The sequence below is a fragment of the Linepithema humile genome, chromosome 2 (assembly GCF_040581485.1).
Source record: "Linepithema humile isolate Giens D197 chromosome 2, Lhum_UNIL_v1.0, whole genome shotgun sequence".
Lineage (NCBI taxonomy): Eukaryota > Metazoa > Arthropoda > Insecta > Hymenoptera > Formicidae > Linepithema > Linepithema humile.
In genome coordinates this window covers 28949324-28973925 of record NC_090129.1, presented here as the reverse complement: position 1 = coordinate 28973925, position 24602 = coordinate 28949324, and the positions used below count along the sequence as shown (strand labels likewise).

General features: G+C 39.1%; 1 protein-coding gene across 8 annotated transcripts in view; it reads left to right on the top strand.

The window, feature by feature from the left end:
* The window catches only part of gw (trinucleotide repeat containing adaptor protein gawky), a 60540-nt gene that overhangs the window by 10279 nt on the left and 25659 nt on the right, over positions 1-24602 (top strand). The window contains exons 1-16 of one of the 8 annotated variants that reach the window (XM_012373514.2): positions 1512-2115; positions 3276-3325; positions 3808-3920; positions 4550-4733; positions 5166-7484; positions 7791-8149; positions 8342-8657; positions 10282-10806; positions 11246-11622; positions 11757-11954; positions 12894-13049; positions 13777-14226; positions 15064-15384; positions 15585-15811; positions 15920-16298; positions 16435-24602. The exon at positions 16435-24602 is cut by the window's right edge and continues 25659 nt beyond it. In XM_012373514.2, the coding sequence (XP_012228937.2) occupies positions 3852-3920; positions 4550-4733; positions 5166-7484; positions 7791-8149; positions 8342-8657; positions 10282-10806; positions 11246-11622; positions 11757-11954; positions 12894-13049; positions 13777-14226; positions 15064-15384; positions 15585-15811; positions 15920-16298; positions 16435-16776 (6222 nt within the window). In that variant the 5' untranslated portion in view covers positions 1512-2115; positions 3276-3325; positions 3808-3851 and the 3' untranslated portion in view covers positions 16777-24602. Of the gene's footprint in view, positions 1-1511; positions 2116-2243; positions 2567-3275; positions 3326-3807; positions 3921-4549; positions 4734-5165; positions 7485-7790; positions 8150-8341; positions 8658-10281; positions 10807-11245; positions 11623-11756; positions 11955-12893; positions 13050-13776; positions 14227-15063; positions 15385-15584; positions 15812-15919; positions 16299-16434 lie in introns of those variants that run through there. The other 7 variants (XM_012373515.2, XM_012373516.2, XM_012373518.2 and 4 more) reach the window with 7 other exon arrangements.

Sequence of the window (24602 nt, the reverse complement as noted above, 5' to 3'; positions counted from 1 at the left end):
AAATGTAAAAAAGGCGAGCGAGAGACTGCTATCTCTACTCTATAAATTCGAAAGCTTTTTTTTTATTTTTTTCTGATTACGAAGTCTATGCCGACCGGATGTCAGCGGTCTAACATAACTGTTTTAAAAAATACTTCAACTGAACTGCAGTTAGTTTTACAAACACCCAAGATAATCGAAAATGTTATTACTGAATATAAAATTTATCTCTATTAATTAAACATAATTAACGTGGTATTTTTAATTACACAATATCTCGAAACTCTGGAAATAATTTTTTTTTTTTAGAAGGAAGTTTGATGAGAAACAGCAAATATTGCGTAAATACAAGTTTAATGACCCTAACAACGCTTTTCTGTTAAAGCATCGATTGTAAATACTTTACTTTACGCGCTTCTGAAAATTTTTGCTTCCAAGAACACGACGGACTTGCTTATTTACGACGTATTTATCTTGCGTTTCAGCGAGAAACATTCGACGTTTGTAGCAAAGATTCGGTCAAAGGCTAGTTGCACACCGCAGCGGTAACGCGTCGGAAATTATTCTCGGATGGTTTCCTGTTTAAGTCGACAAAGTCGTACGGAAATAATGCAACCCGCGCGGACGTGGAATTACAGGTGACAGTAAACGCTAAATTTGAATGAAGCATGCGACCTCGCGCGAGATTTTTGCGACGTCCGTCATCATAACGGATTATGCGCGCGCGATATATGGTGAGAATTCTCTTATTGACGGCAGAAAGAGAGAGAGAGGAAGAGGAGAGATTAGAGTGGGATGAGAAGGGGAAATTGTGGGGAGAGAGAGAGAGAGAGAGAGAGAGAGAGAGAGAGAGAGAGAGAGAGAGAGAGAGAGAGAGGGCGAATGACGGGAGAGAAAGAGAAAGAGAACGAATAAAAGAGTGAGAGAGAAAGAGAGGGAAGAGGAAAATGGTAGAAGAAAGAGAGAAGGCAAGAGACAGGGAAAAGAGGGGAAGGCTGAGAGATTAAGATCAGTACTAGCGGAAGATAAAACGGAAACTGCGGACTCTAGTTTTGAGGAGTGTTTTAATGATAACTGCGAGTACGCGAAATAATGTATACGCAATCTTGATTAGATGTATTTACGACACTTCGATAACATTATCCAATATTATCAATATGCTTTCATTACTCAGCACTGATGCACACGCGCTTCGGTATCGTTCAAGTGTGTCATTTATCAATGTTTTCGGGAGAACTAAAGTATCAATACTTGTCGCGCGACGTGATATTTCAAAATAATCGTAAAGCAGCATCGACACTTATTGCGTCATTTGTACGAGGGACATTGATATTCTAATAGCGGCCGACGATGGAGGACGGCTGAGGCGATGGTCCGCGCGCGTCTGCTCGACCGACAATGCAGTCAAGTTAGATCGGGAGGCGACGTCGCAATTTTGCGAAAAAGTTCGTTTCTCCGACTCTCGTCGTGGCCAGCGGCGGCTCCGGACGAGGGCAGCGGACGAAGCGGGGAAAACGCGTGCATACGAACACGGTGCGGCGGACGCGCGCCGTTGTGAACGTCGCGCCCCGCCCGCACCGCTGATCGCTCCGATCGCGCGCGCGGCGGCGGCGGCGGCGGCGGCGGCGGCGGTGGCGGCGGCGGCGGCGGCGGTCGCGCTGCATACAGCGGGGGGAGGATGGTCGCTCGCAGGAATAGCCGTTCGCTAGCCAAGCGAGCGGACTAACGCTTCGCTATTCCGCGCGTTCTAGCAAAATAGCTTCGTGCAGACTGATCCGTTCTTCTCGCGTGCCCGGGTGCCGAGTGTAAGTCCGAAACGCGATCGTAGACCCGCCGCGCGCACGCCCCGGGTACGACGACGAGATCGCCCGCGTGGCACTCCCCGCGGTGGCCCTTTTCTTCTCCCTTTGCCTTTCGTCCCTGCGCGCCGCCACAATCGCCACCGTTGCCGCCGTCGCCGCCGCCGCCGTTGCCGTCTAACCTTCTCGTGGAATTTACGCGGCTACGCCGATGCCGCCGACGTTCGCTCGCGAATGTATCTCACGCGGAGGGCGGGGGCAGGGGGAGCACGCAGGATCCAACATCGACTGCCTCTTAATCGTCCCGAGTGACCCGATGTGTGACGCTCGGTTCGAGGTACGTTCCTTTTATTTTTTTCCGCCGGATATTCCTGTCTCTTTCTCCTTCTCTGTCTTTCTTTCGCGGCGTCTTCCGCTTTCCGTGCGAGCGTCTCTTTCCCTCTCTCTGTCTCGATGCCGCTGCGTACCGTGCGAGCTACGCTCGTTCTCCGAGAAGTGCGTCGTGCGCTGGCATAGAGTGACGTTCGCTGCTCCGTTCTGCACGGCTGGAACAGAGCGCCTCAAAAACGCGAGGTGGCATTACGCGAGGACAGCTTGTACGTAAATAATGTCGCGTTATCAGACGATCGTGTGTCGTCGTGCAGTATTCCTCTCCATCGCGCCCGCCGCCGTCGTCGGATCGAGCTAAGCGGATCTCTCTCTCGCCCGGACGAGAGCGGAATGTTTCAGCAAGCCGTATTTCGGGAGTCGGATAAACAGGGCCGTAATGCGGTAATTACGTCGTTTAGGTTAGGATTCTTGCTTGCGATATCCAACAACGGGCTTCGAGTCCGCAACTGGCTGCGATTATGGAGAACTGTTTAGATTTAACCTTGAGCGTATCATTTTTACGCTCTTCCTTCTCGTTTTGCTTCTTTGAGGTGCTCCGATCGATAGTAACAGTGAGTCGCAGCCGGGAAGAGTGTTTGGTGTGGAATTGTAAATTGTATTCGTCTTAAAATCGATGAAAACCGAACATCTGAACAGATTCCTACTTCTTATGTTTTTTTAAAGATCGATATCTTTATTTATACATTGCTAGTTTATCTTTTTTATAACATTATTCAATTATTTTTCTTGCAAAGTTGTCAATGTACAGTGTTCTATTGATTAAAATTTTAGTGACAGCGTATTTTAACAAGTTTAAAGTAAATTTGTAATAAAGATTTTTCTAAAGATAGAATATTGAAGTTTTTATATCTTTCAGTGATTTATATTTTAAGATTGTACTACAAGTGAATAACAAGATTTTACATTTTACTTTTATAAAAATTGCATTTGCTTTAACTCAATTGCCTAGATATTTCATTATTGAGAATTTATATTTCTATTAAACTTTTTATGGAGAATATTTTAATTTTATTAAGCATTTAAAACTTAAGGATGTATAAGTAGAACATTTTTATAGGACAAATGTTGTAAAATTACCTTGACATGTTTTGTATTTTCTTTTTCCAGATCTCCACTGGCATGGAGCTAGGAGCGCACTGATAGCGTTAGTTTACGAGGTATTAATTTGTTTTAATTTTTACAAATAATGACTATACTTTTTTATGACATTTTATTTACTCTAGTTTGAATAGTAACCTCAAGTTTTTTAGCTTGTTATTTTATAAAATAACCATAAATATATATAGTAGAAATATTATTTTAGAAAATTTTATGATAAATTTGTTCCATATTTTACAAAAAAAAGTTTATTTTCAAATTGATTGAGAATGTATATGTTTATAGCTGTTTTATACATATTTTATTGCTCTCTGCTAAAACATAAAAATTGTGTATAACTTTTTATTGAATTTAACTTTTTATATTGATATTTATGAATCAACATAATCATTTCACGATCAGCTATTACTGTTAATTTTTTATTTAGTGCAGCATTTCATGAAATAAATTAACACACATTAAAAAAGTAAATGTGTATTAATGTAATAGAATGTAAATGTTTGAAATCATTGTTAAATACTTTTGTATGTTTTCTGCACAGATCTTGGTTTCTATGCATTGCCTGCCAAAGAAGAACTGAGCCCAATGTTTCCATACAATTCTAGTTCACATGAGATTTCTACAGAAACAAATGCCTTCGTACAAAATTCCATGGTAAGCATTTATATGTAAATTTTAAACATTTAAGATAGCTATTTTTTTTATGTGGAGTATGTCACACGCTTATGTCATAGTGAATTTTAAGAAGTTGCATGAATTCAAAATGAATTATTCATATTACTGAAATTTCAGACTCTTGGTGTCAACAGACATTCTTACTTTCGTATTTAAATATTATTAACTTTTACTAGAAGGGCAAAATGAACTGAAGAAAATTCTATTGTTGTTTTTAACGAAGTGATTTAATAATTCTGTTAATATAGATAATCTGTATAGAAGAGAAATGCTCTTTTTTTTTTGTAAAAGTCTGGGATAAATTATGTAATTTAACATGTGTATGATTATTTGGATTTTTATATTTCAATGTTAAGTTTTTTTATTTTTGAAACATTTGTAAATATTGCATGAAAATAACTTCTTTGTTATTGAAAAATGCATACATTGTGCCTAGCTAAACTTATTACAAAGGTTAAATTTATCTTATCTTTATATGCAATATTTGTTCAGTTTTACATTATTGCATTATTATTTACATAATATTTATTTATATTTTTTTATACATTGTGTACTATAATAATTTTTTAAAGTATATTTAAAATTAAATTGTCCTTTTTTTAACGTTGCAGGGGGATGTAGTAGTATTAGGGAAAAGCAGTCTGGATGGGGTAGGGGAAGAAGAAGGATCAGAGCACACTAGGTACTGTGATATCGAATCGATAGCAAACAGCAGCACGATGGCAGCATCTATTAGCCATCCCGAAGCTACCGCCGCCAATGACTTTTCAACCGTCCTGCCGAACCAAGCTGGTGAGTAAATCAAATGTTTATAGACGCACATTTGTACTTTCTATTTATTTTCACATACTCACACACATACACTTACATTAATTTTATTTTTACTTGCTTAATATATTATATATCTATGAAAATCGCTTGTTATAAAAATTGTAGGATAAATGTTATCGCGCATTTTAGAAAAATAATATTTACGATTTTGGAAGCTGAATAAAATGATAAGCTCAGCTTTAACAGTTCTGAGAAAGTTGGTTGATGTTAAAGGTATATACATACATGATTAAATTAACGAAACATAACAACAATGAAACTTTTTGTAAGCATCATGTTTTTCAAATAGTAGCAATTTGCATATACATTCTTTCTTAAATGTAGAAATTTCTTTGAAATTTCGAAAAGTAATTGCAAAGGATCTTTATACAGCGTCACCTGTTTTAATTATAGGTGAGTTGAACCTAACCGGCATAGGTAAGGCCTGCCAGTCAGTGGCGCCAGCAACCACAAAATACCCAACAAATCACCTTCTAATCTGCGATAATAATAATAAAATAAATAACCACAACAATGCAGAACATAATCATCACAAGTACAGAAAGCTCTACGCATCGGGCTTGCTTGGTCCGCAGCTGGGCAGCTCCGCCAATAACTCTAAGTCTACTTGTAAGACATTAAGTGATAATAAGACTAGCTTTAGCTATAAATACTTTAGGTTATATCCTATATATGCAAATTCACAAGTAAGGGACAAAGCGTATTGCATCGTTGGGGTACCTAGCCTAGTTAGGATACCCAAGTCTGATAGTCCCCAACGGTCGTTGCGCCTCCCTAACTCTGACAATTACTCCTTACTAGGGTCCTGCCTTGACCTAGGCGACAACAATAAATCTAAGGCTAATTTTAGTTATGTAAGTAATAACAACTCCAAGTCTGTGATATTGCTCAGCTCAACCAGTTACAGTAACCATTACCTCCTCTTTAGTGGTGGCTTTGAAAAGATAGCTCCCGACATCCCGGTACTTTGTATTAAGAGGGACGATTCCACTACCACATCGAATAGAATGAAACTACTAGGTGATAAGTACGCCCTAGTTACCAGTTTTGCTCAGATCTCCAGACTGCTTGCAAACGATAGAATTCTGGATGATTCTAACTCTGACATCCGAGTTTCGCTGAGCCGCCGAATAGTACGACACCTCTTGGAAACGCATTTCAATGGCAACACACTAGTATCGGTGTCTGTCTACGCTCAGAATTTCGCGATATACGCCGCCAGTTCTTCCATTACGCTTATCGTTTCCAGAAACGAAGTAATTGACCACACTTTGCGATCTTTCCTGAAAAATCTCACACAACTGTATGTACAATCTTCTATTTCTCCATTATGTAATGTCACTGTGACCGAGCTGACGCAACACTTATGTGTTCCACTATTAATAATGTGTAAAAGTAATGATTACAACGTTGGTAATAATTATAATGAATATTATAATAACGAGTACAGTAACGTTGGTAGTATTGAAGAAGAAATTAATATTAGTAATAATAATCCAGATGTTATCGGAGACATTGTTGACATCGCTGTGTGCTACAAGACTAGTGTAATGACTACTAATGTTAGGATCTTAGGGTCTCAAAATGATGGTATTAGTTGTACCGAAGCAACAATATTTACTGTTGGTGCTCTTTTATTTCAGGATAACAATAAGCCTCTAAACACTTGTTTTAAGATTAATAGGTATAGGGGATTGGTCGCTACCGATCACGAATCTAACTCTATCATTAAGTCTGTATCTAGGTCTACGCTAAGCGATAAGTGTAGTAATGTTAAGTTTGAAACATCTCATGCCGCTCGACTTGACGAATCTGACAACAGAAAGCAAGTTAAGTTGACTGTCAACATTCCTATAATGACTACCTGCAAGCCTACGATGACGCTTACATGCCAATCAGCCACCGTCGCATCCCAAACAATTGTTGTACCTGTATCTCGGGCGGAGAGTCGCACGAACGGCAATGAAATGCGATTGGAATATTTCAATATACTCCGAAATGACCAAATATGTATCCAGTATATATTGCTAAGTCATACAGCTGATCTTAATAAGAATGACCTGCGTCATTATGATGCAACTAAATTTAAAGGCGTGCAAATTTATGCCATTGACAAGCTCAAGGCTTCTACAACATCGAAAGATGACGCTCACTTCAAATATGACCGAGATACTCTTAGACGCGACCCGAGTCGTCTGAACGATTACGATAATGCCATCGTATGCAACGGCAACGAAGATTCCATTGTACCGTCTACGTCGCAATGGTCATCCCTTATAATACGTGTGCGTGCGTTAGTTCTCGCTTGTCGAAGAGCGTACGAGATTCATGGGAGCAAATGTGAAGTTCAACGACGTCAACTCAAATCCGTCTTGAACGTCCTGTTTAATCAGTCGTCGCGCTTGCACCACAAGGACGCCGAGCCTATCGCAAGTTACAAGCAACGTTGGGGTATACCAATGATATTGCGACTGGCGGGAGGTGGCGAGAGTTCCTTAAATAGCGGAGGAGCTGCCAATTGGGGGACGACGCAAGCTGCCACGCAGAATAACAACAATACGAATCAGAGTGGTTGGGGTGGCACACCCGGAAATCCACCTGGTGGTGCTAATGCGCCCAATAATTGGGGCGCGAATACTGTCAATCGATCCGTCACTGGAAATCCAAATCAAAATCAAAATCAAGGACCGCCTGGTAGCCAAAATAATCCAGGTAATGTCATGCCTATCTAAGAAACTTGGAATTAATCTATATGCAAATTTTTTGTAATCAAATTGTAAGAATCGTGTCTATATTTAATACGAAAGACATGCATGTTGTTTGATTCTTTTAAATTTTAATCCCTTCGAACAATTTCTATTTAGAGTTCATCTCAAATTTATCAAAATCTTTTGAAATACTAGTAATTTTTCATATTTTGTATGTACATGGGACATAAATCGTAAAAGTAATATTTGGAAAATACTGTTAAACTTTTTCCCTTATAAAACCAAATGCATTTATCTTTTTATCGTTTAGGCAATGTGAGTAAGGTTAATAATCCCAATCAACAATCGAATCAACAATCTGGACCGCCAACGTCACAATCAAATAATCCCACCCAAGGGAATCAGAATAATAACCAATGGGCTCAGGGAAAGTCTAATAATCCAGGTGGTCTTGGACAAAATCCGTCAGTGCAGAATAACAACAGTAGCGGCGTCCAACAACAGCAATCTTCTGGTTCAAGTGCGAACAATAATCAATCGAATAATCCCACCCAAGGAGCTGTGAGCATCGGCAATACCGCGGCGGCTAATAATCCGTCTACGAAACAGCAACTCGAACAACTCAATACGATGAGGGAAGCTCTCTTCAGTCATGATGGCTGGGGCTGTGTAAGTACTATTGAATATCTTGGACAGATATGTAGTCCGCGTTAATCTTGAGAGATTGTCTTTGCCATTCGATATAAATATTTCATATAAAGTCTCGATAAATTTTTTAACGGAGGAATAAAAGTGTGCAACGAAACTTTACAATCGCTACAGGATCGACAAATTATTTATCTAATGTTCACGCAATTGCAGCAAAACGTGAATCAAGATACAAACTGGGACGTGCCGACGTCCCCCGAGCCAAGCATGACCAAAGACGGCGTACCGATCTGGAAGCCACCGGTGAATAACGGTACTGATCTGTGGGAGGCGAATCTTCGTAACGGAGGGCAGCCGCCGCCTCAGCAGCAGACAAAGACACCATGGGGACACACCCCAGCGACCAATATCGGCGGCACCTGGGGCGAAGATGACGAAACTGCGGATTCGTCAAACATGTGGACCGGTGCACCAACGCCGTCGCAACCGAGCGCCGCTCAGTGGACTGGTGCAGCCGGTAATCAAGCCGGTATGTGGGGAGGAGGTGGGCTGGTGAAGGTTGGAGTTGCCAGATCTATATAGGCAAAATTTTCCTCTAAATTTCTTGGTTTCGATCGAGAGGCATTCTTCATTTTTCCAGCGTTTATTAGCTGTTTGTCGTGCCTGTTAGTACACTGCTTTATGTTCGGAAACATAAGTCTAATTAGCAGACTATGAATAATATTTAGGGAAGAAATGTTTTGAATCGTATATCTTTATTATTGTTACATTTTTTTTTATTATGAGAGAAGAGATAATACTTAAATTTGTTAATATATATTTGATACATTTTTTAAATGTTGTAAAAGCATTGGAAAACTGCAAAGCGAGCTTTGAAAACATTCTACAAAGATGAGAGTAATATATTTAATACTAAAAAGAATTCTTTAAAAATAATACTTTCACGTAATGCATGATGCAAATATTTAAAATATAATACATAATATCATCTTACAGAACAGACTTGTAATAATATAAGTGTATAGAGTAAAATGTTATTTGATTGTTTTGAGCCATTCTGAACAAAGTTCCATATTCTTTTTTCTATAGAATTTTTAGAAAAAATAATTGGGACACAAAGTGTACTTAAGAACTTACACTCGTATTTGCGCGTAAGATAATGAATTGGTTATATTATTATGCTTTTGATACATTCAGCTGCGGCTTATGTTTAATGTATATTTGCCTGTTAGGATACAGACACTCCGGCGTTCACACAGCTTTAAGATAAAAACTGGGGATACAATTCATGCGATTTTTACCTGATTTTGCATATCTGCAAACACTATTAGTTCCAAGTGATCTCTAATTGAAGAAATGTGTTATTTTTTTGAAAGTGCGCTTTTTATATGGAAATGAAATGTTGGGATGCTTTTCCTTAAATCAAATACGCACTTAATTACATAGAATTAATGATGGCATAATATAAATTCTGTCCTGTTTTGTTTCATTAAATTCTATGAATTATATATTATGTTGATTAAGATTATAAATATAGCTATTTTATTACGCATCCGTGTGGACAAAATACTATAACTTATAACATTTAAAATAAATAATATGAAAGGTTCAGGTGTTTAACAAAATCAAATACAAATCAAAAGGAACGTAAAGAGCCACAAGTTCTTCGTGCGAAAGTTAATGTATTCTTATTTAAAATTATTTATATCTCACATTCAGGAAGGCCTGATGTCAGGCAGAAACTTATTGAAAATTATTGTAAATAATTTTAAATGAGAATACAGTGACCTTTGCACGAAGAATTTGCATTGTGGCTCTTTACGCTCCTTTTAATGTTTATTTATAACATTTATTTATCGCATAACAGAATAGCTTTCTTTATATTTGATTTTCGAACGATATTAATATAAACTCAATTAATAATACAATTCTATGGCTGGCTGCAATGCAAAATCAAACTAAATTGATTCATAAGTGATTTACATATGTTCTCGATTATATAAAATTGAATGCTCTTTACGATAATAAGTCATTATTGCAGATTGAAAAAAGTACTGTCATATTTGACAGTTAAAATTGAGATCGCTTATAAATCAATTTGATTATCGCACGACAAAGATAACCGTGATTACAAGAGATTTTGGTTGCGACAGGGTCCAATTGGGGTGATCCCAGAATAGACCATAGAGATCCGCGGGATTTGAGATCAGTGGATCCGAGGGAGATGCGTGATCCACGGGATCACCGTATGTCCTTAGATCCCCGAGATCATATGCGCGTAATGGATCCTATGGCACGCGACCCACGAATGGCCGATATGCGCGGAGATCCGCGTGGTATATCGGGACGATTGCATGGTGCGAACGCGGACGCGATGTGGAGTCAGCCACCCGGCCCGCCGCATCACCAGATGGGTCATCAGCATCCGTCCGGACCACCGGCGAAGATGATAAATCCATCGAATGTGAATCAGTGGGCCGCGCCACCGCCGAAGGACATTATGCCCGGCAAACCGTCCGGTTGGGAGGAGCCTTCGCCGCCGACGCAGCGTCGCAATGTACCCAATTATGACGATGGTACTAGCCTCTGGGGAAATCCGGGGGCTAATCAGCGTGCTATGCCTGGCAGCAAAGTATCGCACTGGAAAGATCTGCCTGCGCAAAACCTGGCTCGTGGAGGTAAGCGTTAAAATCCATGATTGTTTCGTACATTCGGAGATTAATTATTTATTAGTAGCGGCTTAGCCACTCGCGTTCTGATATTTTTTCTCTTTTCCTTTCTTTCCAATAATTTCTATATGTACATTAAGTTTCTCGATATATGAGAACAATGTACTTAAAATTTCGTACACTTTAGGTATCTCGATCTGAGATCGGTGTACAATCTAACTGTCTCTTGTGGACTAATTTATTAATTTCTTTAAGAAAAATTAAAAATTTAGCACTAACATCCTGCGACGGCTCTTAATGCTCTTCTATTATATTTCTTGATTGTTATCATATGGAGCCTTACTATTATATGTGTTTTTAATTATTTATTAATTTACATTTTGTTTCCCCGAATATTTTATTTAATCTTAAAATAAAGAACACTGAGCATTGTTTTTTTTTATTGCAGGCATGCAATGTCCACCAGGCATGCCTCAAAACAGCAGGATGCCAGGACAACCTGGAATGAAGCCAGACGTGGGTAATCCTATGTGGGGTCACCCCGGTGCACCAAGCGGCCGCAACGGAACTTGGACAGACGGGCCGCACGATACTACATCTTGGGACGATCCTAAAACGCCGGCAACATGGAACGAACCTCAGTTGAATCCAGCTTGGGGAGGACCTTCCGCGCATAAGCCAAAGCCCATGGGACCCGCTGGAAGCTGGGCCGATTCTGACATGGATCCGACTCCTAGCTGGGCGCATCCCGCGAAACCTACTTTGACGAAGGAAGTCATTTGGAATAGTCGCGAGTTCCGATATCTCTGCGATTTGGGTTTTAAGGTTTGTCGTCTTTTTGAGCTTTCGTACGAATCGATTTTCAATTTTATTTCTTAAAGAATTTGATAGTAGAACTTTTTTGTGGAATGCTATGTATATGATGCACAACATCGCGGAATGTTCTGTGTTGTGTTTAGAAAGAAGACGTGGAATTGGCATTACGGAATCGGGAGATGAACCGTGAGGAAGCTTTGGAACTTCTCAACCAATTACGTCCTCTTGAACAGTGGAGACGTCACGACACTCATTCGGGTTACGATCCGACGCATCAAGCGACTACTGCACCTACTTATCCTCGTTTCAATCACGTCGCACAACAGATGTCATTTCCTCCGGTAAATTTAATCAATATAATGCACCATCACACTCATGTTTCATACCTAAACACACATTTTAGCAATCTTCGAACATTCTGAAGTATACGAGATTTTGAAATAAAAAGTTAGGAATGATCCTTCATTAACAATTGTTAAATTGTAACAAACGTGAATTTTTGAAAGTGTGACAAAGCGAAGATATTTAGTAATAAATATGCACTATGGTTTTTATTGAAATTTGCTTAACAAGCGATTTGATTGAGCGAGTGTACAATTCACATTTTATCATGAATTAACAACCATCTAATAGCTGTGAGAGTAATGAATTTGGAAACATGGACGTAGGAATATATGGACAGAGCGTTAGCTAGAGGGGCAAGGGGAAAACTAGCCGACCAAGATGGCGGCTACGGGTGACCCGTGTAACTAAGCGAGCGCGGAATTTCTAATATATGAATATTATTCATTACGCAAGCCAAGATTAGGTTAATAACACCGCCATTTTTCTGGCCGACCAACATGCCGTTGCATGATTTCCCCCTGCCGCTCAGGCTTCACCCCCCTTCGCCTATAAGATCACTCATCGCTCTGTCGATATATTTCTACGTTTATGATTGGAAATGATAAATTAAAACCGCTACACAATACAGATGCGGTACGAATAGTCACTAACTGTTTTCTGTGTGTATATGCAATTGTTTTATTACATCGACGTAAATGTATCACTTGCACAATCTATATACATTATAAATATAAAAAAGAAAACGACTCACAAATACAGACGATACTTGATTATAAAAGTTTATAAAGAGACACAAATTATGGATTGATAAAGAGAGAAATATACCTGTAATAGAAATATTGTAAATATTCACAGTAATATAATATATTAACGCGCTGAAGAGAGAAGGTAAGAAGAAGAAGAAGAAGGTAAGGTATAATTTATATGTAACACAGGGTGGAGGAGTGCCCAGTGGGGCGACCAGCGGGGGCGTAGGTGGTTCTGTCTCGAGTGCTAGCCTCCTCAAGCTGCAGCAGCAACAACAGCAACAGACAGTTCCGTTACAGCAACAACAACAAAGCACCAATGCGCCACAACCTCCTTTCAATCAGGTGAACAAATTCACGCGTTAAATGTTATAGATGGAAGAAAATTCCGTGAATACATTTGTAAAAAGACGTCAACGTTGTTTTTGTAAGATTATGTTTAATGTGTTTGTTGACATATATGCAATTTGGTCTGATTTTTGAATGCATGACTTTGGATTTGGGCAATACTAATCTTATAATCGTTAATTTCGTTATTAATGACATATTACTATAACTACAAACAAATTTAAAGGTTTAAACTTGATATATTTATACTGTATCTGTCCTACAGGACATCAGCTATGCATAGAATGTACAGAACCTTATCTGTTAGGGCCAATTTAATATTTTATAATTTATAAAAACAAATATTTAAAAAAGATATAAAATGTGTTATCTCTAAAATTTTAATCAGGAATGTCCAGTGGGCAACCAGTAAGGATGTAAATAGTTCCGTCTCGAGTGTTTCTTGAGCCTTCTCAAATCACGGCAACAACAAGACTAGACTATTTTCAATATCTGTTTCTAATTCACAAACATTTATACATTTTAATATAATATTAAAACAAAACATTTAATAGTGTTCAAAATTCAAAATTTTTTTGAAGATAATGTATCGAACAGAATTAATTATATTATTCGCAATAAGATGACTGTATTTTTAATTTTTTTTTTTTTTAATTCAAATTTTATATTAATGGAAAATATATTAAATTCATGTGGTGTTAATAATGACAAAATTAATTTTTAGGCCTCTCGTGCGTCACAGAATCAGCCAAGTACGCAGCAACTGCGTATGCTTGTGCAGCAGATTCAACTGGCTGTCCACGAAGGATATCTGAACCATCAGATCTTAAATCAACCACTGGCTCCCCAAACTTTGATGTTATTGAATCAGCTGCTGCAACAGATTAAGGTCTTGCAACAGTTGCACCAACAGCACGCTGTTCAGAACACAATGAAAGGAAGCAATCAATCAGCTCTGCAGATAAGCGTCCAGATCACTAAGACTAAGCAGCAGATCACGAATTTGCAGAATCAAATCGCGGTGCAGCAAGCGACATATATGAAACAACAGCAGCAGCACCCGGCTCCTCCCTCACAAGCATCGGAGTACTACAAATCCTCCACTGTGCATGACCCCATGTCCGCTCTGCAGAATAGCTTCAGTGATCTAACAATGAACAAAGAGCCACCGGTGGTACGTATATCTTTTTATATACAGGGTGTCCCATTTTAAAAACCCCACGTGAATAACTTTGTAGAAATTGGTTTTAGCAAAAAATGTTTCAGACAAAAGTTGTTGGGTTTGGAGGGGGACATCCGATGATGACATTGGTTTAACCTAGGGTGTACATGCCAAGATCATATGAAGGTCAGGCTTGTAAATTACAGTATTTTGACATAAAATACAAAATATCTTGTAAAACATTCAATTTTCGGGAATCTTACTTTAATACTTTTATGCATAAAATAATGAGACGAATCAATTGGTATAAAGAAAACACATAGTTGCTTTCAAAAAAAAATATGTAATTTGCAACATGCAACTGCATACTTTTTTAAAACCAATGTGTTTTCTTTATACCAATTCATTTGTCTCATTATTTTGTGCATAAAAGTATTAAGGTAACATTCTCAAAAACTGAATGTTTTACAAGATATTTTATATTTTATGTCAAAATACTGTAATTTACAAGCCTCATAACTCGAAAAGTACTTAATGAAAAATAACTTTATTATAGTGTTTTGAAAAGCTCTTGACACCAGCTATTAGATTTTGGAATAAAAAATAGGGTGTTCCATTTAAAAAAACAAAATTGACCTCCATGTGACCTTGGCATCTACACCCTAGGTTAAACCAATGTCATCATCGGATGTCCCCCTCCAAACCCAACAACTTTTGTCTGAAATATTTTTTGCTAAAACCAATTTCTACAAAGTTATTCACGTGGGGTTTTTAAAATGGGACACCCTGTATGAACATGATGTCTCGATACGCGAGCGCGAATTTACATCTACACGTCGTGTTCAACAGAGTCAGCAGCAATCGAGATTAAACCAGTGGAAGCTGCCATCGCTTGACAAGGACGGCGATTTGGTGTCGAACGAATTCTCCCGCGCTCCCGGAACTACGAGCAAGCCGCCCGCGACACCTGGTGGTTTGACCCAATCACACAGCAGTCCCAACATGAATCCGTTGCTAGGCCAAGGTGACGGCACTTGGTCTTCTCGACTCGGCGACAGCGGCTGGCCTGATCCCGGAAACAGCGATTCGACTGACGGAAAGGACTGGCAGCCTGGTGGTGCCGCATATACAGATCTCGTGCCGGAGTTTGAACCGGGAAAACCATGGAAGGTAATCCATTTCCAGTATCGTCAATCGTTACTCGCTTTTAACGTTGCAAAACGTGTCGTCACACTCGGCTGTAAGGAAGTATTGCTTCGTGGTACAAAATTATTTAGTATTTAAAAGATTGCGTGAAAACATTGAAACATACGGTAGCGTATTAGCATCTAAAGCTTATCCGGGTCCACCTATATTTCATTTCATTTTAGGGTACCCAGATAAAAAGCATCGAGGATGATCCTAGCATCACTCCTGGCTCCGTCGTGCGTTCTCCGTTGTCCTTGGCCACTATCAAAGATTCAGATACGATCTTCTCATCGAGCAGCAAGACATCGCCACCGCCGCAAGCAGCCAATCCTGATACGTCTATCCCGAGTTTGAGTAATTCTACTTGGACATTCAATCCACCGGCTACCACACCTAGCGCGTTTACCAGGTAGCGATTCTAAATTTATAGCACGTTACATTCTTTTTTTCCTGTTTATGTGTTATTGTTATTTCTTTTGAACCTGCGGTTTGTACAATTAAGAAATTCAATTTGCAGCACTTCTAAGAATACATGGGGAGAGTCTGCTCCTCCGCCTACTGCTGTGACTTCGGAGCTATGGGGCGCGCCAATGAGTAAAGCGCGCGGTCCACCTCCTGGTTTGAGTAGCAAAGGAGCTACGAACCCGAGCAATGGCTGGGGCGCTGGCTTGGGAAGTGTCAGTAGATCCTCTAGCTCGTGGGGCCTCCAATCGTCGACGGTCAGCAACTCTGGCTGGATGTCCACTTGGCTCCTACTGAAAAATCTTACCCCGCAAATCGACGGGTCTACTCTCAAGACACTGTGTATGCAGCATGGACCAGTTCAAGACTTCCGTCTTTACCAGAATCATGGAATCGCTTTGACGAAATATTCCTCTCGCGACGAAGCAATCAAGGTAAATATATCGGAACTTGAGATTCGTCGCGATTTTTCTTTCGCAAAAAACTTGCCGCACTTGCTCGTTAACGAGTCTCGTTTCGTTTTCCGACGACCGAAATGTCTCTCACACGATTGGCGATTTTCTCTTGCAGGCACAAGGAGCCCTAAACAATTGCGTCCTGGGTAACACAACGATATTTGCCGAGTCGCCCGCAGAGAGCGAGGTGCACACGATTCTGCAGCAACTCGGCCACGGCGGACAGCAGCAAGCCGGCGGTTCCGGTGGGGCCGGTTGGGGCCTTAGACCAACTAATAAAGCTGGCCCGCCGCCCGACACATGGGGAGGCAGCTCTAGTCAGCTCTGGGGCGCCCCGCCTACCAGTAATTCTCTGTGGAGCAACGCGGGGATCGACAACAATGATCAACAACGAGCTACTCCCAGTTCTCTCAACTCGTACTTACCCGGAGACCTTCTGGGAGGTGAGTCGATGTAAAGAGCAAGAGGCCATCCGCCCGAAATCTCGTCAGATAAGTGAAAACTCCACTTACTTGTGACGCAAGTCCAAAAACGCAACTCGGCTGACGCATACTTTGTGATCGAATGCGCATTACTCTCCCCTCGATCTCTACCTCTTGCTACCTCTATGATTTTTGTATATCCGAATATTATCACGTGTCGCGATATCCTTGAGTAGAGCGGGTACAAGTATCCGCTTTGTGTATATCATCCTCTGTCGTGGATGACAGAAGAGAGCGTACGAGAGGTCGAGGGAAAGGGGGGGAGAGCTGAGAGAATGACAGAGAGAGTGTGAAAGAGAGAGAGAAAGACAATGAGTCGGACGAGGTCTTCATGAAACGTCAATTATATTGCTAGGAAATGCAATTACTATATAACGAGTTACTTAACAAAAAAAAAAATTACTACCCTCGTATCCGCCTTGAGTAGAACACGCGTAAGCAAAAAATCGCAGCGGCGTGCAGCCAAATCGTGCGATAGATATCTAATTTTACATGACAAACTACATTCATACACACACACGTACACGTACACTTATAAAAAACACTTAAAACGAAAAAAAAAAGAAGAAGAAGAAGAAGAAAGGTACTTGCGAGTACGAATTTTGCGGTCGCGTCATTACACCGAGGAGACTTGGGAGGGATTGCGAAAGAGTCGGACCAATTGCAACGTGGTCTCTCGTCCACACATCGGGTGCGTTTTACTGCGTGCGATCCGCCACCATGTGCGACGACGAAAGCGGCGAAAACTTCTCGCCGTACCAAGCCAATCTAGTAAGCATGTCTGAAGAAATCTATCAATGAAGAAAACATAGGGGAATGGAGATGAAGAAAAGAGAAAGAGAACTATTCGCGCTCTCTACCGCTTTAAATATGAAGGGAGGGCGTTTTTTCAATGAAGATTTATCGGCCGAGGGTCTCTGATCAGGTCAAAGAGTGTTCCATTTTTGCTGGACAGTTTCCGAAGACTGCAGCGAGTATCAAATGTAGACTGTATCAATCTAATCAAAAGAAAGAAACCTTAAAAAAAAAAAAAAACAAGCATTGACGTCGCTGCCTGGCGTTCTGCCCTGACCTCCGCCCCCGCCCCCACCGCACTTTCCGGACCTCCACGAACGTGGAAGAAACGAGGACTGCAGGGATATCAGATCGACTGGGCAACGACGCAACGATACCAAATGTTATCGCAATAACGTAAATTTTATTCTATATTAAATCTAGATGCCACCTGTCGTGCCAATGTCCAGTGTGTCTCTTTACCATTTATTAACGTAGAGTTTAAATGAAGAAAAAAAAAAAGGGAAGTCAAGATATGAAGATTCGAGGACGAAGCGTTGAAAAAAAAAATAAAAAAAAAATAAAGACCGAGGGCATGTGAAGACGTGAAAAACGAGTAATATCAGTAATTAGCGATGTCACGAGGACGATCAAGTACTGCGTACTAAAGTACTAGCATATTACGCTTCTCGTTGGTGATGTTCGAACTCGAAGGGAATCACAATGGTCCTGCGTAAGATCGCAATGCGAGTGATGGCGATGTTACGAATGAACGGCATTTATTACGGGCGCATACTGTCGAGCGCAGCTCGGTCTAGGGTGAATTTAAATTAGTTTTTCTCTTCAACGTCAAAGGTACCTGAAAGGACTGATAACCAAACGACGAACAAGCGAATCGTTATTTACTCATGCACAACAGTTTCCTTTTCACTTTCCGCCGCGCCCGCCGTTCGGCGGGGCGCGTTCGGGAGGGAGCGTTTCGCGATCAAATCATTGGCGCAATCGCGAACGACTGTGAAAGAGACAGCTTTTTTTCCTTCGCGAACTAAGAGAGCTAAGAAAGAGAGCGAGAAAAGTATACATATATGAAAAATAAATAAAAAAAAAAAAGACAAAAAAAAATAGAGGGAAGGAAGAAAAGGAACACAATCACAAGACGCGCGCAATAAAAAAAAGTGAACAACTATACATAATACACACACGCTGATTCACACACGTTTGCCATGCATGATTAAACTTTGTATGCTCGCAAATGTCAAACACGCCAAGCTAAAGAAACGTACATAGTAGCATTGGTCGACAATGATTCCGCCGCTTCCATGCGATCGGTCGATCCTCGCGGATGCCGGACCACGAGATACACTTTTCGGCGTACCAGTAAATCAAAAGAAACATCGGGAATTTTTATATCTTTTGCCTTCCATGAAAGAGAGAAAGAGAGAGAGAGAGAGAGAGAGGGGGGGAGAGAGAGATAGATTGTTTCGTAGGAGAGACATCATCAAAAAATATAAAAGTCACGTTTCTCGCGCGCTATATGACGAAAAATACCGGTGGATCGGTCCGTGATGTGGACGCGCGATAGAATCCGCGCGGTTCCGCCGGTCACGTCGCCTCGACTCTGTCGGCCAGTGTTGTTACGTAAATGCTTAATTTTAATATTTTCGTAAGATCGCATAATTTAAGATATTCATAATTACTGTCTAGCGTAAATAGAGTTCAAGAGGAAGCGAAAAAGAATACGACGGTACGATTATGACGACTATACGAGCTCCCCAGTTACAACACAAAAGAAAAAAAAAGAAAATGATAAAAAAAAAAAGAAAAGATGAGGACGTAGTGGAAGCGTCGCGAGTGTCTGTACATAATTGTATCGTATCCTCCTGAGAGAAGGCTGCCATGCAAGTCGAGGCGAATATTTTTAACGTTTTGCAGCGATACAAAACCAAAACGCAAAAAAAAAAAAAAAAAAAATGAGTGTCATACATACGATTCTCGAAATTCTTTTATTAATTCCCTTTTTAAGCAATTTTAATCATATTTTAATTGACAAAAGAATTTATTTCTTGTGGCCTTTAAGTTACCTTTAAGATCAGAAATACGACTCTAGTCAGGAGACACGACATATGTGTATGTTTAAAAAAAAATATATTATAAAATATTAAAAATTTTATATATATAATTAAATATTTATGTACAATTAATCGTATTTACGGCTCTTGAGTTGCGCGACAGCCTGCTTCCGGGGATGCGATATATGCATAAGTATCTTATATATTATTATTATTGTATACTACACAGACACATACCTATGCATACATATATGTATGTAATATGTATATGTATGGTAACGCATCCTTACATTTTACTTAATGAAATGTAGCAGCGTGCGAAAGAGAGTGAGAGTAAGAGAAATAAAAACAGTAGATGTAAGGGCAACCAATGTATGAATTTATGCTACAGACTTATGCGCTATAAAATATTGAATTTACGAATATCGAATAATGAGTTATTGATACTAATAACGAGGCAACAACGTGGAATAATGATCGAACGTTTCTCAAATAATGATATAATGATAAAATTCGACAAGTTAGACAAGTTCTTAATTAGACAAGTTATTTTAAAAGGATAGGTTAAAAGACAGGTATTTAAAAGGGTTTTCATAGTTTGTAATTGCGTTCTAACGTATCTTATAACGTGTAGATTCTAAGATAGGAATGTAAGTGTCTAAGAAATGTGTGTAAAACTAAATGTACCCAAATAATGATAAGGTAAGCCGCGTGAGAGCAAAAGGCGGAGAGACAGCGAGAGTGAGTGGAGAGCGAATGAGTGCAGAGTGCAAGTTAAATGTAAAGGGGCGAGGAGGGGCAGGGAGGGGGTTGAGACAAAGCAACAAGGAAGAGAGTGCAAAGTTTGAACAAACAAACGGTATGAATGTGGGAGAAGTATAATTGCCTGCTTTCGCAAAATGAAACGGGGGGGGGGGGGGTATGAAAGTAGAGTGTGTGATTAATTCGTTTGCATTTCTCAACATAGTCCCCATGGGCATGTCTCTTGATTACGACGATTTTCTTCCTTGCCTTCAGTGAACACTTCAAGTGTAAGAGGAAACTTACGCGCGTTAGGAAGGAGGGGGGGGATGGTGTGGTTTGAGGGAGGCGGAGAAAATCGATCTGTATAATACGTAGTGTACGAGAATTGTTAATCTTGAGAATCAAAGCCGTGATTGAGTTAGCTCTGAGGTAGTAAAACACGGATCAGTGGATCAATAAGGAATAGTTGGGATATTTGTTGTGATATAATGTTTGTAATATAGTCTCATTAGGGAAGGTATTTAGGGTTTTACCAAGCATATAATCCAAATGAATTTCATTTTCAATATCGTTTAATGAATAAATTTTAATCGCGCCCGCAAGTAATAATAATAATAACTAATATAACAATACATAGTAGCTTAAAGTTTTAGCGGATAAAAGGATTGATGGCTGATCCGAGGATCGGTGAAGATTTCGATAAAGATTAACTATTGACTTTTATATATGTAAAGATATATAAAAGTTCCCGAAAGGCATAAAATGCGTATCTGTAAATGTGCGTGCGTGAAGCTTGTGCGTATATATGGCATAATACAGTTTAATTAATTAAAATATGCTCGATCGATCGTCGCGATAATTGTAGGAAACATGCACCCGGTATCGGTAAAGTGCCGCGTGCGCAGAGTAATGCACATTCAGACACACGTACATACACACACGTACACTGCGCACGTACCTATCTTTTAATACGTTAATAAGTGCGATAATAAGGTGATAAGAGAATAATGTGGAAGTTATATAATTTTTAAACGATAACGATTTAAACGTTGACGACGATGGGCAGCCTATCGCTTAATTGTAATCTAATGCATTAACGAAAAGTGTTAACTTTAGTCCTTCTGACTCGTTGCCTTTCATTATTCGATACATTTCACACAGCAAACTGCACACACGCGATCACATACATATACATGCACAGTCACGAGATGATAAACAAATTTGACAAAAATGGACTGACTAGCGGATGTAAGATAATAAACTAAATTCGTTCACACACAGCCACATACAATATACACTCACACACTTGGTACAAAAAGAAAAAAAACTGTTTTATTGGCGATTAAACGGCAGGTGAAAAAAGAAATGGGGAATGCGACGGGAGCCGCGGGAGAAAGAAAAAATTGACGGTGATGAAAAGAGGGCGAATTATTTTGACTTTTAGGTAGGGTGTGAGGCTCGCACACGACTTTACTTTTAATCTGCTTTTATACATAGGAATTATACATAGAAATACATATGACGCGTATCGTATACATACACATACAACATAACAGTGCACATAGGGTAGAATTGTTTTCTTTTATGATATTGATTAATTTTATCGCAGTTTATATATGGCAAAATTGTATAGCATAAAATGCACGGACGGTGCGTTAGTTTTTAGAAAATGTTAAAATTCAGATAATTTTATGTCAGCTATATTACCAGACGTGTAGCAGGAGATATTTGCACAATATTTTTTTATGCTAGGTTGCAGTAAATATATATTTCACATATATTTATAGCAGTATGAAGAACGTGTCTCTACACCTATCAAATATCCTAGAGAATTAAAACGCTTTAACAAGACAGTAATAATTACGAAAGTGTTAAACGTTATATAAATATAAATCGGACTGACTTTAAGAATAAGTGCACATAAGAACCAGTGTAATAATGCGTGATAAACGTAATAAACTCGGTTTTTTAATACTAGTAGAAAGAATCTGTAGGTTGTTTGGTCTGTGAGTCAGAGACACTTCACTGATTGTTAAGCGATAATGATGGTGGAATGATAGTGCTTTTCAGTATTTGTTCTGTATTGTTCGCTGCATTATTCGATGACCTGCGATGACGCAGATATTCTTTAACAAGTTGTATAAAGGAAATATGGTGCAGTTTTGTCGAACTTCTCGAAAGACGTTTTCGAAAAAAAAGACAAAAGTTTATTCCTTCGATCGAATTTTATCTGTATTATATTAATTACATGTATATTAAGTTATTTAAGTTAAAATTATATAATGTATATATATATATATATGTATATAAATATGTATGTATATATATATATATATATGTTATTAATTTTATAATAAATTTTATTATAAAATACAATAAAAAAGTAATTATTTATTAAATAAATAAATTAACATTATATATGAAATATATTTAATATATAATTTTAATTTATTTGTTTAATAACTTATTAAACAAATTATTTATTGAACAATTTGTTTAATGAATAGTTTATGATAAAATTTATAATAAAATGTAATTATAATTCGTTTTTAAGCAAAAATTAATATAAAAGTAACTTAAAAATTAATATGATATTTTCTATTCTTTCGAGAATAAAACGGAAAGCATTTATGATCTTAGTAATATTATATCCTCAAGTTCATGTACAAATAATCCTATTTATAAAAGACGCGACAGTATTTTACTAACGTGTGCAATATATGCAGATGATTATGCAGAACACCGTGAACGAATCGCACTGCTGTTACACCGTCATTGTATCTGACTTTGGATATTCTTTGTTTGTGCGTGCGTTTTTTGTTTTTCTTTTTTTTTCGAGCGTTGTGTAAGATCAATCATTGTGCTCCCGTTTGACCTTTTCACAGAGTTCGACTCGTTACGTTCGACGTTGTGATGTGTGTAATGTGATTTTTATCCGTTAGATTACTGCTACGAGAAGGGATCAATATCGTAACGAAATCGCGTCATTAGACAAGCCAATATTTTCTTCCGCGTGACGACGGTTTCACCGTCGTAAGGAGGACGATTTGGCTGCTCGACAGAGAGTCGTGCGTGGCAATCGCGATTCTCAGCCTGCGATCCCGAGATACAATCTGTAAAACAAAAATGCATACATCTCTTGTTCCGTAATCATCATTATTCGCCGCTATTATCGAGACCACTTAGCGTTGCGGTATTATGGTACAATAGCGAGTCGCACAGTAATAGCTAATATACGATAGTATTGAAATATCGTTAAAGCCGTTTTTAGCTTATGTAACGGAGATCCGCAGATGTATCGTGGACCATAATTGCGATCGAGGCTGTTTCGAATCGTGATTGATTCGCCGACTCTTCTTGCATGCCAAATCGCCCGAAATTCTCCGAAGCGTGCGGGAAATGAAATTAATCGATTAGACTGTATCTTAGGTTCGTGTATTAGATCACACGTAGTCTAACGGGTCCGCTCTCTATCGGGTCTCACTTGAAAACCGTTTGATCCCACGATCAGGGGATCTGCATGCGCGTTCAAACTGGAATTCCGAGCGGACGTAAACGTTGTTCAAAAACATGCCATGTTATCATTGTGATGAAAAGGATCGAATTTTTTTCGAGAAAATTCAAAGAAAACTGCGAAAAGGTGTGATCTGTTGGATTATTTCGCGCCGATTGCTATCGATAATCGTACGACGAGCTTGCAATTAGTCGCGAAGCTCGATTCTCCAGCTTCTAGGAAATTATCCTTCAAAACTTACCTGCTAATTAAATACTGTGGTTCGCGCGTCTGAATAATCGAGTAACGTCGGCGCGCAAGCGTATTATACACGTGAATTATATTTGCTACGTACAGGATTAATACTTGGCGTAACTTGAAGGTCTGAAATATCTTTGTTATTGATTTCCGTTACTTCGATAGTAGAAAACTGTGATTTTAATTTTAAAAAATTTATTTACCGCAATATTTATCTTTTCTATCAATCAATCAATTTTGATACAATCGAAAATAAGATATTTCAGGTGGCCAAGATGAGATATTCTGTAATATATCGAAAAAAAAAAAAACTATACCGAATGTTACTTTAATTAATCTTCTCGAGCATCGAATATCGTTGTTTTATTTTATTGCACCACGCTTTTCCTAGTAATCAAGTTACTAATTTAGTACCGCATATATGTCAGGTGTACGTATATCTGCAGAGTGTCGACGCATTTCG